The following is a 27,497-nucleotide window of genomic DNA, read 5'->3' as shown; positions in this document are numbered from 1 at the left end:
CCCTCCTTACAGTGCTGCACAGTGACCTCTTCCAGGCCTTGCTGGGTGAGTAATTCCAGGGTTCTGTTGGGTCACGGTGGAAAGGGCTGGCCTGGGCCTCTGAGGGCAAGTGTTCCAGTTTCTGGACTGGATGGAAGCCTGAGGGCACCTGGTCCAAGCTGTAGCTTCTGTAGAGTCGTCCCTCTGTGCCCCCCCCTCAACATCCATCAGCCTAACTAGAGGAGCTTGTCTTGCCAAACAGAAGGCATGGGTAGCAGGGGTGGCCAGAGAGGCCTGGGATGTGGGCGGTGACTTAGTTCTCTTCCTGTAACAGACATTCTGGACTATTATGAGGCTTCCATCTCTGAGGGCCAGGTAAGGGAGTGAAGGTGGGTGCCTGGCTTCCTGACTGAGCAGGCAGGACTGAAGGGACACACACATTCCTTACTAAAATATTAAACTGAGACGTATGGGCCTTGGCAACAAAATCCTGAGTACTGCCTGAGGGGTTGGGGCTACTGAGAGTGCTCTTGCTGTGGCCAACCAGCCCATACCCCTTCTCCTTCTCCCCTTTGTTGGATTGCTCCAGTTTCAGCACCAGAGAGGCCAGGCCATAATTACTTTTCAGACTTCCTGGGAATCCTGGGGGAGAACTAGGCCCGCAGGATTCCCTGCTGCCAGCCCCTCCCTCAGACCCTACCCCATGCTGTGGCCTCCCTCCAGGGATGCCCCATCCCAGCTGTGGGCTTTTTCCTTTTAAGAAATGAAATCCATCCTCCTTGTCTTTGCTGTCATCACCGAGGCTAGCTAGGTCTCCATGTTTGCCGAAGGGCCTCTCTGCTCCTGCTTCTATCTCCTTTCCCATTATCCGGGCTCCTGCCAGCAGTGAAGGAGTTAACACTGCCAAGGCACCCCCCCATTCTGGCTCCAAGCTCCCTCCCTCCCTCCCCCTGCTTCCTCTCTCCTCCTCTCTCCCCTTCCCTCCTCGGCTCCGCGGCTTCATCGGCCGCTGCCATCTCCAACCCCCCCCCCCCCACTCCCCCGCCACGGCCCCTAGCCCCTGGCCGTTCGGCAAGACCCCTGCTTATCCCGGGGCTTCCCGAAATCCAGTTCCCCTCCCCCACCCCAGCTCATGCCCCAGCCCCAGAAGTCCGGGGCTGCCAGCCCCCGGTGCCCCTGCCCCTCCTGAGAATCGGGGTGTGCTCCTCAAGCCCCCTCCCTTCCACTTGGGAGCCCCTTTTAGGGTCCCCCCTCCCTTCCACGCTCCCCTATCCTTCTCTTTTCCAACCTTCTCTTTCCCCTCTCACCCCTCCCCCCATCCTGGCCCCCCCTGCAAAAGTGGGGTGCGGAGGGGGGAGGGGTGAGAACCCACCAAGGGGAGGAACAAAACTCCAATGAAGTCAGAGCCCCCTACTCGCCGCCGCGGCCAGGCCCCCCAACATGGACTGTCTCTGTATAGTGACAACCAAGGTAAGCATGATGGGGGGGGGGGGGGGCCGTGGGGAGAGGGAGTAGGTGATGAATTTGTGGAGAGGATTAGGTAGGCCTTCTCTAGGATTGCAGACCCTGGAGTGAGAGCATCTGAAATAAGATGTATTAGAGGGGTCACAATTTAGTTTTGGGGTTCATATCTGACAAAACGGTGGATTTGGCCACAGGTGCCACCTGGAGTGATCATTTTGTACCTTTAGAGAAATGGAGAATTTGGTATTTGGGGTGGTTTGGTGGGCTTTGGTGTTCACCAGCGATGTTTTGAGGGCAATTTATTTAGGGAGAAGCCTGCCTGGCTCACATGGGAGTTATGCTCATATATGTGGGAAGGTGGGCTATGTGTGTGTGTTGCTGGGGGTTTTTCTTCCTTCCTGTGCAAAGAAGCTGGTTTCTAGGTTCTGGCCAGTTTGGGGGTCTCTTGGCATGAGGGTAAAGATTACTGGTTGTGAGTGTTTGGCTTGTCTGGGAGGGGAGATCAGCTGGCAGGTAAGGGTGGCCCTGCAGGACACAGGACATCTTGTGGTAGATATGTTTAGGATGCTCCTGATTTGAGGGAATTTTTAATTTAGGGCTTAATTATATGGAATAGAGCAACCTGGGGGTTGTGGGAGAGCTGGGGCCTGATATAGAATTACCTGCGAGAATGGACCAGGTGAGATTAGAATTCGGGGTACTCCCATGGAAGCCAGAAGGTCGCAAAAGATGAGGTTGCTGTCTCCAAAGAAGGATGACAGGTTTAGGGTATGAGGGTAGAGAGAAGGTAGCTGAGGAGGGGGACCCTGTGGATGTAGCAGAATTCAGGGGTAGCCCAGGCAGGCGCCCAGTACCCCGATCTCACACAGTTCACCTGGTCCTGATCAAGGAAGCAGAAGAGCAGATGGAGGGGACATTGCTCCTGAGTCTTGGGAGGACACCTGGGCATAAGGGTCTCTGAAGACTTATGGGGTGAAGAGGTTACTGGGATTAAAAGGTGGTGGAGGAGGGCAGGGCTGGCAGAGCCAGGATCCATACAAGGGTACAGGGTCCCTGTGGTTAGAGCCTGGAAAGAATGGGAGTCCTGGGATGAAAAGCCCTAGCAAGCGCCTGGTAGGATGTTTTAGGTCTAGGTCCTTTGCTCCCAGACTCTGGGACTGGCAAGCTGGATGCCTGGTGTGTGGAGGGAGGCTTGGGCGGGTGGCAGGCAGCTGGGGGCTGGGGGGTGGGACAGGAAGTGGGGGCCGGGGGAGGCGGGGTCCGGGTGAGTCACAGGCTGGGGAGGGGGTTATATTTAGTGGGAACTGCAGCTTCTTATGGGAGGGAGCTGAGGACACACATGTTCCTTGCCACAAACTCACACATGTGTATACACATGCATTGTGCACGTGTAAGCATGATTGGAGATTGGGAGCTGAAGATTTTAGGTTTGTGCCCCTCGCCCCATCTATAGGGATGCTTGTTTTTCTCCTGTTTTGTGGGCTTTGGGCTTTCTTCCAGGTTGCTGGTTTTTCAGTAGGTTTTTGATCCACCGTTCTTCTGGCCTTCTTTGAGTGTCTGCCTGTGCTTTTTCTGTCTCTTGTCCTTAGGCCTGACCCTTGGCCTTGGCTTCCTAGCTGTTGTTACCTGTGTACAGATGTATATAGGAAACCCATCGGAATGTGTGGGTTCTGCTTCTAACACGTGAGCACACGAATGCCAGTAAGGGTGAGGGGCTTGCCTGCACTGCTAACTATTCTGGGTGGATGTATTTATTCGTTTCTCAGCTCCAGACTCCTATGTGTTCGATGGAGCACATGATTGAGCCTCCCTGAAGGTAGGAGGCTTGCAGAGAGCCTCATGCATTCGGGTTTTACTGAGGCTTGGAGACCTAGGTTTGCCACATTCATTGGCCAGAAAACTTGTCAGCCTTCAGGATGGAGGGACTCCAACTCCCATAAGGCCTTGAGGTACAGGATCCCCCAGTGGTAGAGTGTGGCTGTCCTTAGGACTGTTGGGAGTTGTGGTTCCTCTCTATCCAGGGCAGTGGCGGGGAGCCCAGGAAAAACCAGCAGGGGCACATAGCTTATGCCCTCCGAAAATTCTGCGAGGTGGGTTTGGGAGTGCTCAGGCTTTGTAGTCACTGATCTCTCCTGGTCTGTTTGACGGCCCTCCTATCTTTCGTTGCCTATATTTATAAACTGCTGCAGTAATTTAAGGAACATTTATTGAATACTTAATATGTGCTCAGCTCTGCGCGCTGTGCAAACTCCGCTTTACAGCTATCACTGAGTCTTATTCGGTACCTAGATCTCTGCCAGTATCTCTATCTCAGAGCAGCTTTCTCCCACTCCGCCCCCGTCCCTCCCCCTTCTCCCCGCGCTGCTGCCGCAGTTGCCATGGTAACCAGCGACGACTGAAGTTGCGTGGCGGATTTGAGGGCAGGGCGAGGGTGGCGGAGGGCGGAGCAGAACAAATGGGGGCTGGGGGAAAAGTAGGGAAAAGATAGGGGGCATTTGGCCAGGGCCCCGGAGGCGAAGTGGTTAAGCCCTCTGGGTGGTCCTTATTGGGCAAAACTAAGGTGCTGGGGGCGGGGCACTGTGGCCAAACGCTTCATTCATTGGTCGGCAGGGGCGTGGTGGAAGGATAGTGTGGGCGAGGCCGGGGGAGCGAATGGGCGGGAAGCGGAGGGAGGCGTGGTTTCACAGAGCCAGGTGGGCGGAGTCGGCTTACTCTATCGGAGGAGGCGGGCAGCAACCCTCAGAAAGAGGAGGGACTACGTTGCCAGACCAACACGAGGGCGGGGCTGACCCGGGAGGGGCGGGGTGTGGTTCCTGTACCGAAAGGAGACCCGGTTCGTGTGGCGGTAGTCCAAGTAACTGCGGGATGCGGGGGTCTTTGGAAAGGAGAATCCGTGGGCTGGAGATGTGACGTCTCAATCTTCCTAAGATGGAGGCCTGTTCAGATTTCATCAGAGTACCCCTCCTACCTCAGCTCTGTTCCAGGGAGACAGTTGCTAGGCGACGGCAAAGTCCTTGATTGCCGCGTTGCCTGGCAACGGGGAAACGGAAAATGGAGGGAAAAAGGAAATGGGGGATGGGAGAGGGTCTTAATAGTCCATAGCGCCTACTGGTGGAGAAGAAGGGCCTATATATTTTCTAGACTAGGAAGGAATTTTGAGTACAAGCCCGTTTCGCATTGGTGATTTCTGAGGACCCATGCATTTTATCCAGAAATAAAAGTAGGACACTGGCGGGGGGACGTTCATTTTGGGGGGCTTACCTAACAGATGCGGAATAAGTGCAGGGTTGAGAATCTATGGAGGTCATTAGCGCCTTTTGCCTTAGGAGGGAATTTTATATTCTGTAGACAGCTGATTTGGGGAGAACCCTCACTAGAGAGATGGCATTTATGGGGAGGATATTTGGGAGAGAGGTTTGCAAGTTCAAGAGTTTGGGAATTGATGGAAGACTGAAGTAACATGGGGCAATTTAGGGTATTCTGAAAGATTTGTGGGTCACTGTAAATTGAGGTCCAGATCATTGGTGAAATTATTTTGAGACAGGGTCTCATTATGTAAGGTCAGGCTGCCCTGGAACTCACAGAGATCACTGCCTGTGCTTCCCCAGTGCTGAGGTTAAAGAAAAGCACTACCATGTCTAGCCTGATGCTTCTCTCCCCCACCCTTAAGTGTAGTAGAAAAGATATATTTGGAGCTTGGTGGTGGTGGCTCACACCTTTAATCTCAGCACTCAGATGGCAGAGGCAGGCGAATCTCTGTAAGTTCTAGCTCAGCCTGGTTTACAGAGCTAGTTCCAATACAACCAAAGCTACACAAAGAAACCCTGTCTCAAAAAACAAACAAAACAGGGAAGAAAGAAAGAAAAAAGAAATATATTTGGGAGCAAATCTTTCAGCAAAAATGTAGCTCAGCATCATGGAGAGAATGTTGAAAAGTGGGGGCAGCCCGAAAATTTACAAATTTGAGGTGTAAAGAAAAGACTAGTTAGATATGGTGGTGTATATCTGTAATCTCAGAATTTGGGGGTGGAGGAAGTTGGGAAGTAGAGGCAGGAGGATCAGGAATTCAAGGTCACCCTCAGCTACATAAAGATTTTGGGCTAGTCTGGGTTACATGAGACTCTATTCTCTTTCAATACATACATACATACATACATACGTATGTATGTATGTATGTGTGTTTGTATGTATATATACACATATGAGCTGTCAAGATGGCTTAGGGGTAAAGATCCTTGCTGTTAAACGTGATGACCTGAATTAAATCACTTGGTGAAAGGAGAGAACCAACTCCCTAAAATTGTTCCCTGACCTCATGCATAACACAGTATAGGCATGTATATACTCACAAACACATAAATAAATGCAATAAAAATTTAAATAAAAGATAAAATATATTTTTTTCTTTTCTTTTTTATTTTTTCGAGACGGTTTCTCTGTATAACAGCCCTGGAACTCACTTTGTAGACCAGGCTGGCCTCGAACTCACAGAGATCCGCCTGTCTCTGCCTCCCGAGTGCTGGGATTAAAGGCGTGCGCCACCATCGCCCGGCAAAAATATTTCTTAATATAAGGCAAGAGTTTGGGAATAACGAGAAGAGACTGCAAATGAGTTCAGAAGGGTTGCTTTAAGGCAGATTAGATAACACTCAAAACTGGGTTCTGGTGAGGTTTTTGGGGGGTTGGTATCTTAGAGAGTCCATCATATCATTTAGTTTAGTGTTTGGACAAGGCATCTCTAAACAAATCTGAAGAGGCCTTATTTGGATGCTTGTGGCAATATATTAATGTTAAGGTCACTAGCAGTTGTCAGGGGGCAGGTAGGACTTAGGAAGGAATGATTTAAAGGGTATATAAATTTGAAGGCACATTGAAGAGCTGTGGTTCTTAACTCTTGAGTAAAGCATTGTCTAGTTTTGGGGTGGGGCTGGATGGGCTGCAGGAACTCTGTCAGAGTAGATGCCTTGGAACCGGGTGGGGTGTTTACAGTGAGAGGCTTCGAGTGGGGGCTTGAGAGCCCTAGGAGTTCTCAGAAGCGATAGGAGAAGTGCGGTTGCTTCTCCTGTAGTCTAGGAGTACAGCACCCATAAGAGACCCATTGGGGTTTTGTAATAGAAGCCCAGTGTTTTGGGGGCGGTGGAGAATTAGGTGGAATAAGGGGCCCTTGAGAACCAGAGCGATAAACTGCTAAAGTTTCCAAGTGTCAGTATTTGTAGAGGGGTCGAAATAGGAGTATACCTGGGAAGTTGGAGTTCGCAGGGAAACAGCTAGAATCCGGGAAGTTGGTAGCCAAGAGGGTCTCCCCTCACCCTTCTCTCCCATCATGACGCTCTCCCGTACTGCGCAGGCGCCGCCCCCCCTTCCCTGGCCGCAGCCTCCGGTCGCCGCGGCCGCCGCAGCCCCCGCCCCCTCTGCCCCTCCCCCCAACTCAGCACCCTTGCTATCCCACCTATACCCTCCCCTTAGTCCCCCTCCCCTTCTCCATGTCGACTCGGAACAGATTCGCCTCCATGTGTCTCTGCGTGGTACGTGCCGCGGTATGGGATCTGGCCCGCTTCCCTCTTCCCAGACAACCCCCCCCATCATCTCAAGATGAAGCTTCAAGTCTGTCGCTCTTCCCTCTGCTTGGCATGGGGTCTCTGGGTTGCAACTTCTTGAAAACAGGCGTAGTGGGTTAAAGTGTGTTAACTTCTTGTTATCCACTTTAATCCACACCCCTCTATTTTTGGGGTGCAAGCCCCGGTTCCAGGTCATTCTGTGCAGCTGGGGCTTTGAAGATAGGGGGAAGGTACTGCAGGGATATATTGAGGGTGCAGACTTGCCCCAATAACATAGAGTGCCAGTCAGGACCCCGCCTCTCAGTGGGTTACAGGAGATGTGTCCTCCTTCCTGTCTGGCTTCAGCTGGCCTGTAATCCAGGACCGAGAGGGGTCGACCTCCCCACATCCAGGTTTGCAATGTCAGAATTGTTTTCCTACCATCCCTACCCCTTTAGAGTTCTTTCTCAATGTAAAATCTCCAGGGACTGACCATAGACCCTAACTCTTCCAGGTACATCTTGAGAACTTTGGTTCTTCATTCTGTGGTCCCCATTTCCCTCACATTGCCTGCCAGTCTCCAAACCCTTTTCTTTAGTGTCAGATGCAAGTCCCTCCCCATCATAGGGGTGGAACCGAGAGATATGGCAGCTCACTATGATAAAAATTACCCTTGATTCTTACCTAGAATAAATGATTGATTGTTTCCCTTCATGTCTCCATTTTCTTTGGTGCACCTGGCAGTTCCAGAGATTTAGAGATTTCCTGTGGGGTGACCATGAAGGGACACTGGGCTTAAGTTCTCCCCAGTTTCCAAAACTTGGGAGGTGCGGGTTTTTGTCCTGGTTAATTTATCTTCCAGGGAGTTCAGGGCAATTTCTTTTGTGCATTTACTGTCTAGGGCATTTCCCCCCAGCATGTGCAGTGGCCATTTAGAGCTGCACACTCAACGCTGCTAATCCAAGACAGTTCAGCCTTCAAGGAGGGCTCTTTTGCCTGTGTTCTCCTTACTTTCCGTCCTCTCTTCTTTTTTGGGGGTGTGTGTAGGTGGGTGGGTGAGTGGGTGTAAAATAGGATTCAGACTGGTCCTGAACTCACTACGTAGCCACGAATGACCTTGAACTTCTAAGCCTTCTGCTTCCAGAGCCTGGATATTTAAGCATATACTACCACGGCAGATTTTCGTCTTTATATTTTTCTTTGCCCGCGAAACTGACACCTAGAGTTTGACATTCTCTAAACCTGTGATCCACACTTGGTGAACCCCATTTTCCTTCTTTAAGACTTTTCAAACATGTAGAGTGTATTTATTTATTGAGACAGGGTCTCACTATGTAACCCTAGCTGGTCTGAAGCTTCCTATATAGACCAGGCTAGCTTCGAACTCACAGAGATCAGCTTGCTTCTGCCTTCCAAGCTCTGGGATTAAAGACGTGTACGATCATGCCCAGCTCAAGATGCTCCTTAACTATAGTTGCCTTTTGTTCTGGTGTGAGAATCTTGTTGTTGTTGTTTTTTTGTTGTTGTTTGTTTGTTTTTTCAAGACAGGGTTTCTCTGTGGCTTTGGAGCCTGTCCTGGAACTAGCTCTTGTAAACCAGGCTGGCCTCGAACTCACAGAGATCCGCCTGCCTCTGCCTCCCAAGTGCTGGGATTAAAGGCGTGTGCCACCGCCGACCGGTGAGAATCTAGTTGACAGGACCACTTGCCTCCCCAATCCTGCTACTGCACCCTGAATCCACAGTCAACTTGGCATCCATTGTCCTGATAAGCTTCCTTCTTTTTAGTCTTGCAACTGTTGCCCCCCAACTGTTGGTACTCTCAGTTTCTCAGCCCTTGGGAGGGAAATTCTGCCCACGTATTGTAGCGGCTGTATTTTGTTTTCTCCAGTCCCAGAGGGAGCCCTGCATCTGGTACTCTCTTCTTTCCTGACTCTAGAGTTTTGACAGTTCTGCTTCTGTGGGTGGGGGGGGGGGTCAACTCTGGAGGGGAGGAGCCTAGGAAGGCCTTGTAGAAGGTAGATGTGGAAGGAGCCAGGTGGGCTTCCAGCAGCCTCTATCTGCACGGTTCCCCTCTCTGACCCCTAGTTAATCTCATTTACTGATGTTACTATTAAGCTGGCCAGGAGGCTCTTGTCCTGGCAGCTGGTTAATTGGGCAGGAAGTCATGTTGAGCCTTTTACCTCCAAAAGTCAGAGGGAGACCAGAAATTCAGTTTAGCAATTTATCCTCTTCTTCAATCAGCGGCTTGGCACCCATTCCTGCCTCCCCCTCCCCCGACCGGAGCCTTTCTGCCTCTGTTCCCCTGGCTTCCTCCCCCATTCCATCCCTGTCTAGTGTATCCGGATTAGCTGGCTAGCTTCTGGGGCCCCTTTGCTTAGTAATTCTGAACGAGTGAGGCCAATGAAGGAAGAGCGGGGCAGGTTTAGCCCTGCCCTGCTTAGGGGCTGCTGATGGCAAGTACTCTCTGGCTGAAGTACCTGACTTTGGTTCCTGCTTCAGGCATGCAAAGGTGCCAGAGAGTCAGTTTCAATGGGGAGGCTGGGGTGGTGGGGTAGGCTGTAGAGCAGGGGCGTCAGATGGAGTATGGGAATGGTAGATGATGATGGAAGCAAAGAACTTGGGGATAAATGAGGGTAACAAGGGTCAGGTGCTAGCTAGAACTCTTAAAGGCACGGAGTGGACGATGAAGCCTTGCTTGGGAAAGGCTTGGAGACAGTGGTGGTGGGGCGGGTAGACAGAGTCCTTTGGTATGAGGAGTAGCCAAATTGGAGGTTGGAGCCTGGACTAGGGTAGAGATGAAAGGTGCTGAGGCCTTGGCTGGAGAGGGGGTTGTCAGGAGGGTGGAGAGAGGGGAGCCAATGGGCTGGAGGAGAGGGAGGGGGAGGAGCTGGTCAGGCCCCAGGGCCTTCCGCACTGCACTGCTGGGGGAAAAGGAGGCGGTCCGGGCGGATGCCCGAAGCCTGAGGCGCTGGGCTGGTCCAGTGACTGCCTCGGTCCCCATCCCAGAAATACCGCTACCAAGATGAAGACACGCCCCCTCTGGAGCACAGCCCGGCCCACCTCCCCAACCAGGTAAACGCCCCCGAGCTGGTGCACGTGGCGGAGAGGAACTTGTCCCACCTCGAGGCCGTCCATGGGGTCGTGGGCCACGCCCACCTCTCCCCCCTCAAGGTAGGAGACCCTGGCGGCCCCCTCCCCAGTGCGGCCCTCGGAACCTCGGAGCTGCAGCAATTCCCAAGGGCCGGTAGGGCAAGAGCTATGAGGGAAAAGATTGGGGGTGGCCTGGCATCTGGGTCTTGGGCTCCTGGGGCTGGGGTTGGGGGGTGTGCTTCTTGACTGGGGGAGGGAGCACGATGCTAAAAACACTTTGGTCTCACATAAGAGAAATAGGCCAGGCAAGTGGGAGTGGGTGCAGCACCTTATAGCCAGGATGTATGTGCCTTTTTGTATGTTTGGTGTGTTGAGATGGATGGAGGATCCCCTAAGAAGTGCCCCCAGTGCCATGGCCCTCTCCATTCCTTTATACCCCTACCCCTGCCTCAGTCTTCTGTGTCCAAAGCTCTGTTCCAAGTGCCTGATGCCCTCATTTGCTCCTGTCCTTTTCCCCACCTCCTCCCCCAACCTCTGCCTCTGGGCCTGGCTCTGCCTGTTCCTGAGTCTCCAGCTCTTTCCATCTGGCTGGACTGAGACTTCAAGTCTTGGTCCTTTCTGCCTCTTCCTGTGCCCAGCCTTTGCTCCCCTCCCGTGCTCCCCCTCCCTGCTGGCTGGCTGGCTGGTTCTTGATGCTGCCTCTCTCTTCCTCCCACGCATGCCTCCTTCTCCCTCTCGCTGAACCCCAGCTCAGGCCTCTGTGGCCTGATCAATCCTCTCCTGGTCTGAGCAGTTGGTCCTCTCTCTGTCCTCCAGCTCCCCATTTCTTTCCCAGTTCCACTGTTCCCTGATCGTCTCTGGTTTTTCCTCCTTTTGCTCTCACCTCCACCCGTACCTTCTTCAGCCATTCCTGTCCTCATTATTATATATGGCCACCTGTTCCCCTTCCCCTCCTCCTTTGTGCCCACAGTATGTTTTTTTTTTCTTTCTCCAGGCCTGAGAGGCCTTATTTCCCAGAGCTTCCATTTCCCAGCCCCCATTCTTTCAATCTCCTTTTCTAGGGACGTGAGCTGTAAGACCGAGGAGCACACTGAGGGGCTAGAAGTGTGTGGTGCTTTAGGAAGGAGGACCCCAGTTGCTGACATTTTACTAAGAGGATGGGAGGAGGTTTGTGAGCCAGGGATGAGGCAGGGATGTGGCAGGGAAGTGGCTGAGGCTAGAAGTGGCAGAGGGAGGAGTTGGAGAAAAGTGGGAAAGACCCAGGGTTTGGAGGCATGGGGTGAGACCGGAATTGGGGCTGCTCAGTACCCTGCTTGAGAGGAAAGAAGACGAAGCCCTGGAAATGAGAACAGTGCAGAATATTTGTGTGCAGCTCTGTGGCTTCAAGGAGTGAAAGAAGATTCCAGATGCCTTTTGCAAGACAGGGCCATTATGTCTTGGGTAGGGTGGAAACAGGTGCTGGAGGGTAGCAGTTGTACAGCGCGAAGGCGCGGTGGCACCAGAGCTCAGGGAGCAGCTGGGAGAGGGGGCAGCAGGGGCCACAGTGAAGGTGGGACATCTCAGGAGAGGGCTTCAGCAAGGGACAGGAGAGGCGCCAATATCCAAAGGAGCTGGCCAGTGGGTTGAGGAGGCTGTGATTTGGGGCAGAACCTTAAAGGGTTGGGAATGAGCTAAAGGGGACTAACGAGGTGACAGAGGGGTGACAGGCAAGGGTGGGAGAGGTACGGGGTGGAGCCGAAGTCTGGGATGGGGACAGGGAAGTGGGTGGAGAATGGTGGCTGGGGTTGGAAGATTTTGGAAAGCTGAAGGCTGAGGACAAGGATCTAGGGAGGATGTGGGTGAGAGTAGAGAAGAAGACTAGGTAGGGAGGGCCTGGGAGTGGGGAGAGGTTGTAGTATAAGGTGGGTCTGAGGATGTGTGCCACGGAGGGCGACAATGTAGGTGACTTCTGCAGTCAGCGACTATTGGCGAGACAACGGCGTTTGCCTGGGGAGGGATGACAGTTGATGCATGGGTATAAAATCTATTAAGGGGCCTGAAATGGACTTGAGAAATAGCAGTGCGGGGCGGGGGGGGGGAAGAGGGACCTTTATAGGAGATGGAGACCTTAGGAAGGGAACTGGGAATCCTCGTACTTAGTCGGTTTCAAGTATTTGTCTAAGGAGGAAATAGATTGGGGACCCCCGGAAGGAGTCTCTTGGCAGCCTCACCTCATTGCCATAGAGACGTGGCTTCGGTTGCCCTGGCAATTGGGGAAGCCCCTAGGACAAGTCTAAAGCTGTCCCCGCCCTGCAGTTTAGCTAGAGACCTGGCTGCGTTGAGGCCACTGACGTCAGGGACCAGGGCACGCCTCGCTTTAACCCTTTCCTTAATGAAGTGGGGGCGGGGAGCAGTGGGAACTGTAGAACAGGCTGGGTTCTGGATGCCTTTTACTATCCTCCTTCCTCCTTCCTGACGTTCCTTGCACTGCGTAGGGTAAGGGACTCAAAGGAAAGAGGAAGGCAGGTTATTTGGGATGCACTGCGCCCACGCCCACGAATAGAAGCGTTCTGGCCTCTTGGCCTGGCTAACGGTGGGCGGGTCCAGAGCCGGAGAGGACTCATCGAGTCTTTTTGCTGTAGGGAGTCTGTGGTACCCTAGGCCACGCCCCCCACCCGTTGTCCTGACTACCAGGCCTCCTGGAGGTGGGTCTCCCCAGGTCTTGGCTGGTCTTAGATACGGTTGCTAGGCAACCTGGTCCCTGGAGGAAGGGGTGGATTGGATGGCGGGTGGGTGAGAGAGAGGGAGGGACCAGAAGCTGGGGAAACCCCGGATTCTCATGGCGCAAGATTTAGAGCAAATGTGTGCCAAGGTGAGGGACAAATTTGGGGGATGGTTATCAAGATATTAGGGTGATTGTGAGGGTATAGAGACAGGAAGGGGACCCTAAAGAGGAGATGAGGACCTAGTGGACCTGAACCCTAGGGTGTAATGCGTAGCATGTAATGCATGTAACACCCTGTAGTGTTACATCCGGTGAGAAGCATCCCCCCCCCAGCATGCTCCCCCTTTCCCCACTCTTTACCATCTGCTGCTCCCCTTTCCGTCTGGCTGTCTCTCTCTTCCCTCTTCTCATACACCTCTTTAAACATACAGGGGCCTGCGCGTGTGCGCACACTTGCGTGTGTGTGTGTGTGTGTGTGTGTGTGTGCACGAGTGCAGCATGTTTGTGTAACGCAGGCAGGCTGGGTCCTTGAGTTGCTTTGAAGGTGGTGGAGTGGACTTGCCTATGCAGTTCCAGGGGATCCAGACTGGTAGGGCCACCTCTGCTTATGGACTTCTCTGGAACCAAGGCTTAGGCAGCTTTCTGTCTTCTGTCTCCTCTGCCAGGCCAATTCTCCCCCTGTGATTGTCAACACGGACACCCTAGAAGCCCCAGGATATGTGAGTTGTTTAGATTTTGGGGCTGGGGACATAGCAAAAGGGTAGGGGAGAGGAAGGGAATGACTCCTTGTATGGGGTGGGAGGGGCATGTTCTCTGACCAGAATGTCCGTCTCACTGTTTTTGTGTTTCTGTCCCGTGCTGGAGTTGCAGGTGAACGGGACAGAGGGGGAGATGGAATACGAGGAGATCACATTGGAAAGGGTGAGAGCCAGGCCCTTTGTTCACATCCCCTTGGTTCTGGGCTGGTGTTTCTCTTTTTGTGCCCGTGTTTCCTAGGTGTCCTGACCCCGTGTGTTCTAGCTGCGCCTTTCTAGTCCTGTCCCTTTCTCACTTCCCTTAACAGAATGGGCAGTAAGGGGAGCTGACCCTCTTGTCCTCCTTCTTCCCAGGGTAACTCAGGTCTGGGCTTCAGCATCGCAGGTGGCACCGACAACCCTCACATCGGTGACGACCCATCCATTTTCATCACCAAGATCATTCCTGGTGGGGCTGCAGCACAGGATGGCCGCCTCAGGTGGGGAGAGAAGACAGGGTTTAGAAAGCTGATACCTCCCGGAAGGTGGTGTCACATGCGTTTAATCCCAGTACCTGAGAGGTTGCGGCAAGCAGATCTCTGTGAGTTCGAGGCTAGCATGGCCTACAGGACAGTCAGGGCTACACAGAGAAACCCTGCCCTGAAACACAAAACAGGACAAAAACAAAAAACAAAACAAAAAAGAAAAAGAAAAAGAAAGCTAGTACTACTGGAAAGGGAGGGCTGGGCAGCAGGAAGCCCCTGGCTCTGACCCATATTGTTGGTCCCAGGGTCAACGACAGCATCCTGTTTGTAAACGAAGTGGACGTTAGGGAGGTGACCCATTCGGCTGCAGTGGAGGCCCTCAAAGAAGCAGGTTCCATCGTTCGCCTCTATGTCATGCGCCGGAAACCGCCAGCTGAGAAGGTCATGGAAATCAAACTCATCAAAGGGCCTAAAGGTAGTACTAAGTCCCCTCCCTGCCACCCTGCTTCTCCCTGCCTCCAAGGCTTGCTCCCCAGGCCCATAGGCAGCCACGTCTCCCCTCCTGCCATCTAGGACTTGGCTTCAGCATTGCAGGGGGCGTAGGGAACCAGCACATCCCTGGCGATAATAGCATCTACGTAACGAAGATCATCGAAGGAGGTGCTGCCCACAAGGATGGCAGGTTGCAGATTGGAGACAAGATTCTGGCGGTGAGGGCCTGCATCGTGGTTTCTCGGGTTTCACTGCAGGCCTGGGGTGCCCACTGCCTGACCATTTCTGGCTCTGTCTGAGCTTTGCTTCCCTTGACCCCAGGTCAACAGCGTGGGGCTAGAGGACGTCATGCATGAGGATGCCGTGGCAGCCCTGAAGAACACATATGACGTTGTCTACCTAAAGGTGGCCAAGCCCAGCAATGCCTACCTGAGTGACAGCTATGCTCCCCCAGACATCACAACCTGTGAGAGCCCTCCAGACCTCAAAGCTCCTCATGACCCCTCCTAGTAATTCCTAAGACGTGCAGGCCCATGACAGCCGCTGTGGCCTACTTCATGAAATGGCCATGACCTCTGACCTTTGTGGTAGTTGGAGAGGAAATGGAAAGTCATTTGTGGAGAAGCACTCCCAACGATCGCCGATATTCTCTTGTCCAAGGGACACAGGGCCCATTTGGTTTTGTGCTTCTGATCAAATCCTTAAGTAACCGATACTTCTCACGTTCTTTAAAAATGTAGGGAAAGAACCGAGCATGGTGGTGCACGCCTCTAATCCCAGTACTCAGGAGGCAGGTAGATCTCTGAGTAAGAGGCCAGTATGATCTATAGAACAGTTCCAGGACAGCCAATGCTACACACAAAACCCCTGTCTGGACCCCCCCCCCGCCAACACACACACACACACGCACACACACACACACACACGCACACACACACACGCACACATGCGCGCAGGAAAAGAACTGGACATAGGAAAAGCATGGCATACTTGCTTTTCCAGTACTTGAGAAGTCAAGGTTGGAGGTCAGGAGTTCAAGGCTATCCTGGGCTACATAGCAGGTTTGAGGTCAGCTTGGGCTATATGAACTATGAGACTGAGAAAAATGGGGGAAAAATGGGAGAAGGATAAAGGCTTCACATTTCATTTTATAAGAGCAGTTGACATGGTCACAAGGTCATGTGGGAGAAGAAACGTAGAGGCCAGTGTACCCCAACAGAGACACCCCAGTGGGTACCCATCCGCAGCAGCAGCAGCAGGCTAAGAGGGTACTGTTGTCACAGAATAAGGTTTGTTTCAGAAACTTAATATTAGGGAACCTCTTCACATGTTCAGTATATTAAGAGTGAGCTGAATGAGGATGGTGGCCCACACCTAATAATCCCAGCATTCTGGAGCCTAGGCCAGGAGGATTGGAAGTTCCGGGGTAGCCCAGGCTACATAGTGAGATGAGACCCTATAAAGGAAAGAAAGAAAGTTAGGAGATGGAGTATAGATGTGAAAGTAAGCCCGGGAGTAGCGGTTGTGACACAGTGGGCGGTTCCTAGCGGCCAGCTGCGGTAGATGGTTCACGTCAGTAGAGCCCAGCTGTGCCCATCACTCGAGGAGAGAGGCACGGACACCTCTTACCGTGGTTGCTCTTTATCGCCTCTGGCAGGTTCTTCATGTTGGTGCTGCTGTTACTTACCAACTGCAAACTGTTCCTGGAATTTCCAATAATTAAAAAAATCAAGTATTTTTTTCTTGCAAGGGTGATAGGCGGAACCCAGGGTCTCATGCGTGCTGAGCAGGTGCTCTTCCGCTGAGTCACACCTCAGGCCTCACAGCCCTGTGTGATTTCTCCCTCACCATCCTCTTAGTAGAGGGAATATAGAGTAATGAAGGAAAAATGAGGAGGAACTCCTCAGAGGGCTCCTTTTCCTTCCTTGCTGTTTGTTTGTTTTTGTTTGTTTGTGTTTTAAAGATGGGGTCTCTCTATGTAGCCCCAGGCTAGCTTTGAACTTGTGCTGATTCACTTGTCTCAAACCCCCTGATTTCTGGATTACAGGTGCATGTCACCATGCTTGGCTTTAGACTTTTTATGTATAAGTATCTTTTTGTTGTTTTTTCAAGCCAGGGTTTTTCTGTATAGTCCTGGCTGTCCTGACCTGACTCTGTAGACAGGGCCTCAGACTCAGAGATTCACCTGCCTCTGCTTCCCGAGGGTTGGAATTAAAGGCGTGCGCCACCATCTTCTGGCTGAATCAGTGATTTCCAACCAGGGTAATTTTGTTAGGCCAGATTTATCATAACATTTTGTTAAGAATGGAATGGGGAAAACAGGAAAGGAATATTTTTGTCATTTGACAGAAATACAAATTTGACAGGAAATATAATAAATTGATGAAGAAAATGACGAAAAAATATTTTGAGACAGGAACTCATTATGTAGGTCTGGCTGGCTTGGAACTTGTTGTGTGACCAGACTGGTCTAGAATTCATTATAGAGACCAGCCTGGCTTGAAACTCAAAAGAGATCCACCTGCCTCTGCCTCCCTAGTGCTGGGATTACAGGTGGGGACCACCACAGCCATTGAGAATGATGGAAATAATTTTTTTTTCAAGACAAGGTTTCTCTGGTGTAACCTTGGCTGTTCTGAAACTCACTCTGTAGAGCAGGCTGGCCTTGAACTCAGATCCACCTGCCTCTGCCTTCCAGGTGCTGGGATTAAAGGCGCACACCACCACCTCCCGGCACAAATGCTAAAATTTTAGTGAAGGGTATAAAGCAATGTTTTTGGATGGAAAATTTTGAAAAGTATTTTTTTTTACATTTATTTAATTTGTGTGTGTTTGTGTTTCATGTGTGTAGGTGTGTGCTCACAGGCTCACACGCAAGTGTAGAGCTCAGAGGACCATTTGTGGCAGTCAGGTCTCTCCTTCCACCATGTGGGTCCTGGGGAACAAATTCAGGAATCTTTATCCACTGAGCCTGTATGGAAAAATCTTAATATGTGAACGATCTCAACCTTCTTCAAATTATACGTTTTATGGAATTCTAATCAGGATTTCAGTATTATCTTTCCCTGGCATTTATGTAGCATCTAAAGTTCAGCTGGAAAAGTGTGTGGGAGATTAACTAAGACATTTTGGGAAAGAATGAGATATTTCCTTTATCAAGTATGAGACACACCATATTCAAATTTTATGGTACTATTTGTTTTTCCTTTTTCTTTTTGAGACAAGGTCTCACTATATAGCCAAGATTGCCCTTGAACTGGCAGTCTTCCTGCCTCAGTCTCCTAGGGCTGGGATTATAGGCATGTATATATATTATATTCAGTATATATATTATATATTATAGGTATATATATTATATTCAGCTTTCTGGTACTATTCTGAACCCTATAACCTACCAAAAATACCTTGTTTTGTGTCCAGTCTTGGGCAAGAAGCATAAGAGACAGGAGGAGCAGTATATACTCGTTTGGGAGGTTGATGTAGGGGGATTGAGAATTTAAAGAAAGCCTGGGGCTACATGGAATCTGTCTCAAAAAATGGCTGGGGATGAAGTTTAGCTGATGGCGTGCTTGCCTAGCATACACGAAGCGCTTGGGTTTGATCCCCTGGCTGGATAAATCTGGGCATTATGGTACATGCTCCTAGTGCTCTGGAGGGCAGGGGAGGGACCAAAAGTTCAAGACTACACAGTGAATTTGAGGCCAGCCGGGGCTACATGAGACCCTGGCTTTTGTTGTTGTTGTTGTTGTTGTTTTGTTTTTGTTTTTTTTTTAAATCCAAAACATGGCTGGGGAGATGGCTTAGGTGGCAAGGTGATTGCTTTGACCACAAGACCAGAGTTGGGTTCCTAACCCCCACATAAAAAGTCGGGTGCTGACTCTGAGGGGTGGTGCAGAGAAATTCCTGGAGCTCACTGGCCTGTTAGCCTAGCTGAATGTGTGAGCTCCAAGTCAGTGAGGTGGAGCTAGGCACGGTCTCTGTGAGTGCAAGGATAGCCTGGTCTACACAGTGAGTTCCAGGACAGCCAGAGCTACATAGTGAGATCCTATACAAAACTAACTAAATAAACAAACAAACTAAAATTAAGATGGAAAATGCTTTTGAGGAAGACACCCAAAGTCAACCTCTGGCCTCTTATGCATGCGCATAAGTGCCCTCTCTCTCTCTCTCTCTCTCTCTCTCTCTCTCTCTCTCTCTCTCTCTCTCTCTCTCTCTCTCTCACACACACACACACACACACACACACACACACCAACCAGAAAACAGAAATGTATAAGATGAGCCTTAGGATTTGTCAGTGCTCGAGGGACCCAAGACTGTTAGAGTCTCAGCGGACACAGGAGCCATAGTGAAGAGGATTTTCCTGGCCATTCAGAGTTCATTTTGTAAGTGAAACACATGAAGTCATAGTAATACCTAAGACAAAGCTGGGAATCAGGCGTGGTGATGGATGTTTGTAGTCCCAACTATTAGGAGATTGAAGTAGGAAAACCAATGGCGCTCAACCAGGCATGCACAGCTAAGTGAGATCCTGATTTGAGAATAAAACTCAAATCACATTGTGATCAATGGGTTGGGACTGGAATGTGTTGACATGCAGCAACTGTGTAGGTGAGCAGGTCTGGAGTTCCATCTTCATGACAAAATCATTTTCTCTCTTTACCTTGGGAGGATGCTAGGTTACCTAGAGGCACACCATTCCTCCTGAAAATGTGAAGGGAGAGAACCAGTCATTGGTCCCTTCTCTTCTGTGTAACTCTGACCACAGAGGCAGCACGAGGTTACCATACAGCAGTTCCTGTATGGGGGTGGGGTGCATGTTGTCTTATTGTTATTGCTTTGAGATAGGGTCTCATCTAGCCCAAGCTGACTTCAAAGTCACCATGTTACCCATGCTGGCCTTCAGTTTGCAGCTGTCCTCCTGAGGGGGATAGTGGGCTCGAACACAACACTCAGCAGGTAGGACAGTTCTTTATGAAAATCTTACTAATGATTGTAGAATACTAATATTTTGCGGTCCCTGTGAATGTCAGAATTAGACACTGCCAGTAACACTTGCAAGACCCTAGGTGAAAAGCTGACAGAGCACATTAGTAAGCTGATCAGGCTGATGCCACCAGAACCTGCAACTAGCCTTTTTATCTGTCTGTCTGTCTGTCTGTTTATCTATCTATCTATCTATCTATCTATCTATCTATCTATCTATCTATCTATCTATCTATCTATCTTGGAGACAGGGTCTCACTACATAGCTCTGACTGACCTGGAGCTCACTAAACTGCCTCTGTTTCCCCAGCGCGGGGATTTAAAGTGTGTGGCGCCCCATCCAGCAGACTTCATTGTATCCCACGGGATGTAGTGGGAAGCACAGGATACCATCCTGAGAGAATATTTTTTTCTTTTTTTTTTTTTTTTTTGGTTTTTCGAGACAGGGTTTCTCTGTGGTTTTGGAGCCTGTCCTGGAACTAGCTCTTGTAGACCAGGCTGGTCTCAAACTCACAGAGATCCGCCTGCCTCTGCCTCCCGAGTGCTGGGATTAAAGGCGTGTGCCACCACCGCCCGGCTGAGAGAATATTTTCATATTGAATTTGAGTCAACTCAAGCCTGTAGGACAAGCTTAGGAAAGCAAAAACGGAAGCAGACAGGAACAGGCACACATTAAGCAAGACCGCAGAGATATAAGCAGGACTATCCCTCATAGAATATGGGAAAATGTTTTAGACAAATAATCCAATTTAAAAAAAATAATAAATGAATAGCCATGAGGGAGAGAAATTATGTGGATTGAGAGACCTGAGAGGCACTTTAACCAAAAGGTAGTCTGAAAAGCATGGTACTAATAGTCCCTTTTGACGTCACCATTCCTGGCATACTAAAGACATCTGACCTGATGTCATCTGTAAATTCCCGACCCCTGATGTGTTAATCACCAAGATACCTTTCTGGCAGAATAATTCCTTTTTGGCCGAGCCTGGCCCTGGGCTTCCCTGGAGAAGGTGGTGGGCGGGTTCTGTTGTCTTAGCATTTCTGTCTCACCCATATCTGTCTTCCCTCAGCGTATTCTCAGCACCTGGATAATGAGATCAGTCATAGCAGCTACTTGGGCACTGACTACCCCACAGCCATGACCCCCACTTCCCCTCGGCGCTACTCCCCTGTGGCCAAGGACCTGCTGGGCGAGGAAGACATTCCTCGGGAACCCAGGCGAATTGTGATCCACCGGGGTTCCACAGGCTTGGGCTTCAACATCGTGGGTGGCGAGGATGGTGAAGGCATCTTCATCTCCTTCATCCTTGCTGGGGGCCCTGCAGACCTCAGTGGGGAGCTGCGGAAGGGGGACCAGATCCTATCGGTGAGAGAGGCCTGTGCAGGGGTTTGCACTGCCCCCTATACAGAGCTCAGTGCTCTTGAGGGCGGGGAGGGGGGCTGGCTGGGCTCCAGCCTTGTCCTGGTGGACCATTCCCTGACCCACTCGGACCCAAGAATTAGTCTTCCTGTCACAGGTGACAGCCTCTTCTCCCCTTTCTAGGTCAATGGTGTTGATCTCCGCAATGCCAGCCATGAGCAGGCTGCCATTGCCCTGAAGAATGCGGGTCAGACGGTCACGATCATTGCTCAGTATAAGCCAGAAGGTATGAAGCCTAAGCTTCCCTGTCCTCCTGGCTAAACTGGTCCCCAGAACTGTCACTTTAGCTGATGGATGGCTTCAGCTGGGATGGGGCTAGGGTGGTCGTGTGTGTGTGTGTGTGTGTGTGTGTGTGTGTGTGTGTGGCATTAGGATGGGACAGAGTTCCAGAACCTTCTTGCCCTTCCTCAGAGTATAGCCGATTCGAGGCCAAGATCCATGATCTTCGGGAGCAGCTGATGAATAGTAGCCTGGGCTCAGGGACTGCATCTCTGCGGAGCAACCCCAAGAGGGGTTTCTATATCAGGTGAGAAGCTTCCTGGGCGTGACGCCTGAGGCCTCCATGTGTTCTTCTCCCCCTGAACGTGTGTCCATCGCCACACAGCTCCATCCCTAAACTTTGCCTGCCTTCTGCTCTCCCACCCAGACCTGACACTCAGTCGGGGGTTTGTAGGCTTGGCTGCGCATGCTGATCTTCTAGAATACATTATCAGCATTGAAAGGCAGCCCCTGCCCCAAGCACCTTGATTGCCGTCTAGCCCTGTCACCCAAACGTTTCCCCAACAGCTTTCACGGTAGGGCCCAAGTTCAGTGTCAGCAAACATCCCTAGTACCTACCCTCCCTCTTTCCCTTCTTGCCTAGGCTGAATCTGAACTCCTGTGCTTTAATAATCTTCCTGCCTTAGACTACAGGCACTTGTCACCATGCCCAGTTTTGGGATATTTTGAGTCTTCTTGCAGCTTGGCATCCCTGTGGGAAGCCTTGGTGGGAAGGACCACAGCTCTTTGTGCCTGTCTCCTGCCTTTCTTCTCTCTCTCTCTCTCTCTCTCTCTCTCTCTCTCTCTCTCTCTCTCTCTCTCTTTTTCTTTTCCGTTCTTCCATTTCTCCCCCTGTGTGGGGGATTGAATGCAGAGCCTCACGCATGCTAGGCTTGCCCCGAGACCACCGCTGACAACACCTCAGCTTCACCCCTGACTGCTTGATAGCATCTCTTCCCTTCTCAGGGCTCCCTTTCTCATGGTTCCTCTTCCTGTCTCCTCATAAGACATCGAGGCCTCCTCCCTCCCCTTGCCTCTCTTTTCCCGCCTCTTCTTTGTCTGGTTGGCTGGCCTTATCTGCCACCCTGCTGTATAGGTGTCTTAAAGCTGTCTGGCCTGCCTTGATACCATCTTGGAGCCTACTTCAATTCTGGCTGTTGCTTCTGGGCCATCTCCATTGGGTTTTCCCATGGGCATGTCACCTTCAACACGTCCTAGACTGTGTTTGCTGTGTTTCTCCTGGATGCTTGTGTTCCTTCTGAGGAGGCTCACATCTGTGCCCCCCTTCCCCCCCCCCCCCCCCCCCCCGCCTGCTGAAGTTTAGTAGGTCTCTAAGGGTATCTGATTCTTACTGCCAGCTGATACCATATAACCCTGGGGGCTTGTTTCTTCTCAGTTCCATTGTTTTTCTTGGCATCTTTGCTCTTTCAGAACCTGGACAGAGCTTTTAGTCCTTAGATGGTTTTGGGGTTTCTTTGTGTGTGCCACCACCAGTCCATGCGTTGTTACAGAACCCTTGCCGAGTCTGGCTGGTCCTCGAGGTGCCTGATGCATCCTTCCTTCCTGGAGTTCTCAGCCGGGCCCTGACCCGTCGTCCCTTGTGCTATAGGGCCCTGTTTGATTATGACAAGACCAAGGACTGCGGTTTCTTGAGCCAGGCCCTGAGCTTCCGCTTTGGGGATGTGCTTCATGTAATTGACGCTAGCGATGAAGAGTGGTGGCAAGCACGGCGGGTCCACTCTGACAGTGAGACCGATGACATTGGCTTCATTCCCAGCAAACGGCGGTGAGGCTCCTGGGGCCCTGCAGCCTTCCTGAGAGAGGCGTTGATGGTCACAAGGTTCCGGGGAGGGGGGCATTCAATAGAGGACTCTTGGGGGTATGTTAGATTCTGCTGGGGACCCTGGCTCCTGTCAGTCTCCCAGAAAAGGACTTCTCACTGAGACCCATAGGGCCCAGGTGAGGCTAGGAAGATGGGATTCCCACTTGGTCCAGAGGGTGGGGCCTCACTGAGCATTTCCCTACTAGTCCCTGCTCTTCCTCCTCGTCTCCCACAGGGTTGAGCGACGAGAGTGGTCAAGGTTAAAGGCCAAGGTAGGTGGAGGGTGGATGGTGAAGCTGGTGGAGGAGGGGAGGGGTGGTTTCTGAGCTCCATCCTGAACCTACCATGAGATTGGTTTTCCTTTTAGGACTGGGGCTCCAGCTCTGGATCACAGGGTAGGTAGGGGGCCTGGGAAAGCTGTGGGCTGAGTGGAGCTTGGCGTTTCCCTGGGCATTCTCGGGAAAGCAGGTGAGACGGTCTCCGGGGCCCCTTGCAGACGCCCTGTCTCCTCCCAGGTCGAGAAGACTCGGTTCTGAGCTACGAGACAGTGACGCAGATGGAAGGTGAGCCCTAGCCCCGGCCTCAGCCGTCCTACCTGCCCTCCGTTCTGGCTCCTAAGCCTGGCTCTTTCTCCTCAGTGCACTATGCTCGTCCCATCATTATCCTTGGGCCCACCAAAGACCGAGCCAATGATGATCTTCTCTCTGAGTTCCCCGACAAGTTTGGATCCTGTGTCCCTCGTGAGTATGGGGGCCTTGGATAGAGATGGAGTTGGAGTTGGGGGACCCATGGAGTCTTACTTTGTCAGGGCCATGACACTGGGTATAGTGGGACACAGGTCGCCTCAGAGGAGAGATGCTGCCTGCCCACTTTCATGCCTACAGCCGGCAATGCTGAGCCCGAGCCTGGGAGGCCCCTGGGTATCAATTCTGTCACACCTGAGTCTCAATTCCCCACAATAGCATCCTACCAAGGACCAGCTGGGTACTGGGGCGGGGGGTGATGTAGGCTAGTATTAAGGGATGGTGGTTAGATCTTTGTGGGGTGGGATGACTTCTTGGCAGATACGACACGTCCCAAGCGGGAATACGAGATAGATGGCCGGGATTACCACTTTGTGTCCTCCCGGGAGAAAATGGAGAAGGACATTCAGGCGCACAAGTTCATTGAGGCTGGCCAGTATAACAGCCACCTCTACGGGACCAGTGTCCAGTCTGTGCGAGAGGTAGCAGAGCAGGTAAGAGCTGGTGGCACCGCATCCTCTTCCTGCCCTCTCCCTACCCCAGTGCCTCCCTCCAGCTCTCTCTAACTCTCTTTCTCTCTGTCTCTTTCCCTGCTGGGTCTGCACTCCGCTCCTCCACCTCCTCCTCCTCTCGGGCAACTCTGACCGCCTGCTCTTTTGTGGCCCGCCACCCTTGCTTCCTGACCCCACACTCCCCACTGCCATCTGTCCCCGTCTCTCCACCGCTTCCCACTCCTTGCCCCATTTCTCCTCTCTTCCTGGGGCTTTGCCTTTGGTGGCTTGGCCTCCCCCAACTTGTTCCATTCTTTCTTCCTGACTCCCCTCTGCTCCGTTCTCTCCCCCCTAATGGGGGGTCCCCACTACCCCCTCTCTCACCCCTCCTTTAACTCCTTTTCTCTGCTGCTCCCCACCCTGCCTGCCCTCTCTCTCTGGCTCTTGCCTCCATCTGCCTCCCCTCCCCTCCCATCTGTCTCTCCTGTTCCTTCCATCTGTCTGTCCTCTGTCTGTCCTCCTCTCCCTCCCCCCTCTACCCTAATTCCTTTATCCTTTTCCCTTTACCATCTTTCCCTACCTGCCCTGATCTGCCTTCTGCATCCCACCTCTACCACCCTTGCCCTTACTCCGCCTTAATCTTTTGGGTCCTCTCTTCGTCTGTCTCCTACACTCTGTTCTGCCCCTTCCCTGCCCTGTTGTGCTTGGCCCTCCATGTTCCATTTCCCTTTCCTCTCTATTGGTCACTCTATCCACGCCTCTTTCTGTTCTCTTGCCTACACGTCCTTTGACACCTGTCACTTCCCCTTTGGCCACCCTCCTGCCCCCACCTTTCTATATTCTGTGTTTCTTCCTGGCACCTCTGTCTGTCCTCTCCTGCTACCTGCTGGTCCCCCTCCGCCTACCCTGCCTGCCCCCAGGGGAAGCACTGCATCCTCGATGTCTCGGCCAATGCCGTGCGGCGGCTGCAGGCGGCCCACCTGCACCCTATCGCCATCTTCATCCGTCCCCGCTCCCTGGAGAATGTGCTGTGAGTACGGTTCTGGGGGCTCCCCCTCCGCTCCCTACGCTTGTGATGTGGGCTCTCAAGGCCCTACTTGATCTGTCCTCTCAGAACCTTGGACAGCAGTTTCTATTGGGCTCAGAGAGCTGGATTGAGAGTTGAGAGTCGGGGCTGAGCTATGGCAGGCCTTGCCCGCTTCTCCTGCCTTGGGCTAGGCACTTCTAGAGTTTGCAGTAGTCTCCCTGGGGCATACACAGACTGGGGCAAGTCAGAACCTCAGAGGCAGTTAGAAGATGGAGTCTGGATCCCTTTGGTGGGACTGAAAGTTAGAAGGATGAGTTCCAGAGAGGTTCTGGATGGGGTGGGTTTGCCATGAGTAGCCCCAGAGGAAATCAGAAATTATATTGTTTGCTATGTGTTCCAACTAAGAAAAATGAAGTTTCAGCTTAGCATGCCAGGATGGAGGAGGTAAAATGCAGAGAGGGGCTCATCCCTCAGAGCTGCGTTTCTCTCCCTTCTGACAGAGAGATCAATAAGCGGATCACAGAGGAGCAAGCCCGGAAAGCCTTTGACAGAGCCACTAAACTGGAGCAGGAATTCACAGAGTGCTTCTCAGGTGAGAGGTCCCCACGAGCCCTGAGGACAGAGAGTCTTTGCTGAGGTTCGGTGGAGCTGCCCGCCTGGGTCGGTGTGGGAGGAGGTGTCCTGTCAGTGGGCTCGGGGACCCACGGCTCCTGGCTGAAGGAGGAGAAGATGCTCCTTGTCTGGGCTCCTTGGTCACGTGTCCCTGCTCCTCCCGACTCGCAGCCATCGTGGAGGGCGACAGCTTTGAGGAGATCTACCACAAAGTGAAGCGTGTCATTGAAGACCTCTCAGGCCCCTACATCTGGGTCCCAGCCCGAGAGAGACTCTGATTCCTGCCCTGGCTTGGCCTGGACTCACCTCGCCTCCATCGCCTGGGCCCTTGGTCTGGACTGAATAGCCCAAGCCCTTCGCGCCCCAGCCTCCCTTCCCACCCTTCTTATTTATTTCCTTTCTAACTGGATCTAGCCCACTGGAGGGGGGACACTCCTCTGCATGTATTCCTGTACCCCAGATCAGGGCTCCTGGACCCCAGGAACTTGGGGTCTAGGGGGGGCTAGGCTCCTGGTTCCGAGCCCTTGCTCCTTAGGACCCCCTACCCCTGCCCGCCCCCATGCACACACAGACCCACTGGGGGCCTCTGCCCTCCCCATTTCTCCCACATACATTCCAGAAGTCAGGGCCCCTCTCAAGGAGTACCCGCTGTAGGGATGCAGGACCGCAGGCTTCCGCGCTCTCCTGAGGCAGGGGCTGGGGTCACCCCTGCCCCATCATAACTCCCCATGTCATTTGATTTCTCTTTATTTTCTCCATTGTTTTCTTCTCAAAGGTGGTTTTTGGGGGGAGAAGTAGGGGGACTGTACTGCAGGCTCCCTGTCTTCCACACGCCTCCCACCTTTTTTCTTTGCTGGTTTGCATGAGTGGAAGGTCTAACTGTGGCTTTTTTTTTTCTGGGATTTTTTTCTTTTTTCTTTTTTTTCTTTTTTTTGGGGGGGAAAGGGAGGGATGGGTCTAGGGAGTGGGGAAAGTGGGAGGGGGTGGGGGGTAAGGGGTCAGGGGTTGGGTGTCCGGGAGCCAGGGGAAGACAAGAAATGCTGCCGCCTTCTGCAATTTATTTATTTATTTTTTCTTTTGAGAGAGTGAAAGGAAGAGACAGATACTTGAAACCCAGTGTGTGGCCTGGTTCTTTGGGGTGAGGGAGGGAAGTGGAGAGACACAGGTAGGGGTCTGAGAACTTCAGATCTCTTCTTACCTCACTGAGAACAGGGCACCCAAGGGTCTCGGGAAGGAGCCAAGGCAGCAGAGGTGGTGACGAACGGGCCCGGGGACTGCTGATGCTGTACTAGTCACCGGCAGACTCACTGATTCCGTGAACTCAGGCTAGCCCTGCCCTCCCCCTGGCTGGCCTCATCCCTGGTGTCAGCGTGTTTATTCCTGAAGGAAAGCACAGGAGCCCTCGGCTTACAGTAGACTGGAAACGACCAGTATACAGAATTCTGTGCAGGATGCACAAATTTAACATACCTCACGTGCTGAGTTTAGGACTCAGCTTCGTCCGTCTATAGCTGGGCAAAGCCTCGTGTAGAGTCCTGAACTGCTCCAGTGTGGCCTGCAAGTGGAGGCATGCTGCTTTTGCCCAGCATCAAGAGTCAATTAGTGTATTTCTACCCCATGAAAAGATCAAGAATCTAATCGTGGAGGCTTCCA

General features: G+C 52.1%; 1 protein-coding gene across 6 annotated transcripts; it reads left to right on the top strand.

The window, feature by feature from the left end:
- The first annotated feature begins 941 nt into the window (after window positions 1–941).
- Window positions 942–26,956, top strand: Dlg4 (discs large MAGUK scaffold protein 4). Of its 6 annotated transcripts, none has more exons than XM_075991934.1 (20): window positions 1,176–1,449; window positions 9,987–10,052; window positions 13,440–13,493; window positions 13,645–13,695; window positions 13,884–14,008; window positions 14,299–14,468; window positions 14,567–14,703; window positions 14,807–14,951; window positions 20,542–20,837; window positions 21,015–21,117; window positions 21,303–21,417; window positions 22,759–22,935; window positions 23,207–23,243; window positions 23,339–23,366; window positions 23,487–23,534; window positions 23,610–23,711; window positions 24,036–24,208; window positions 25,126–25,235; window positions 25,733–25,824; window positions 26,016–26,956. In XM_075991934.1, exons 1-20 carry the CDS (start codon window positions 1,420–1,422, stop codon window positions 26,120–26,122), a joined length of 2,166 nt encoding a protein of 721 aa, XP_075848049.1. In that variant the 5' UTR covers window positions 1,176–1,419; the 3' UTR covers window positions 26,123–26,956. The 6 variants fall into 6 exon arrangements, with proteins under 6 accessions (XP_075848052.1, XP_075848049.1, XP_075848047.1 ...); XM_075991932.1 differs by having other exon boundaries at window positions 1,291–1,449; window positions 9,987–10,151; XM_075991933.1 differs by having other exon boundaries at window positions 1,292–1,449; window positions 13,440–13,494; window positions 13,637–13,695.
- The last annotated feature ends 541 nt before the right edge of the window (window positions 26,957–27,497 follow it).

This window comes from Microtus pennsylvanicus, chromosome 11 (assembly GCF_037038515.1).
Source record: "Microtus pennsylvanicus isolate mMicPen1 chromosome 11, mMicPen1.hap1, whole genome shotgun sequence".
In the NCBI taxonomy this organism is placed as follows: Eukaryota; Metazoa; Chordata; class Mammalia; order Rodentia; family Cricetidae; genus Microtus; species Microtus pennsylvanicus.
This window is presented reverse-complemented; position numbering and strand designations above follow the sequence as displayed.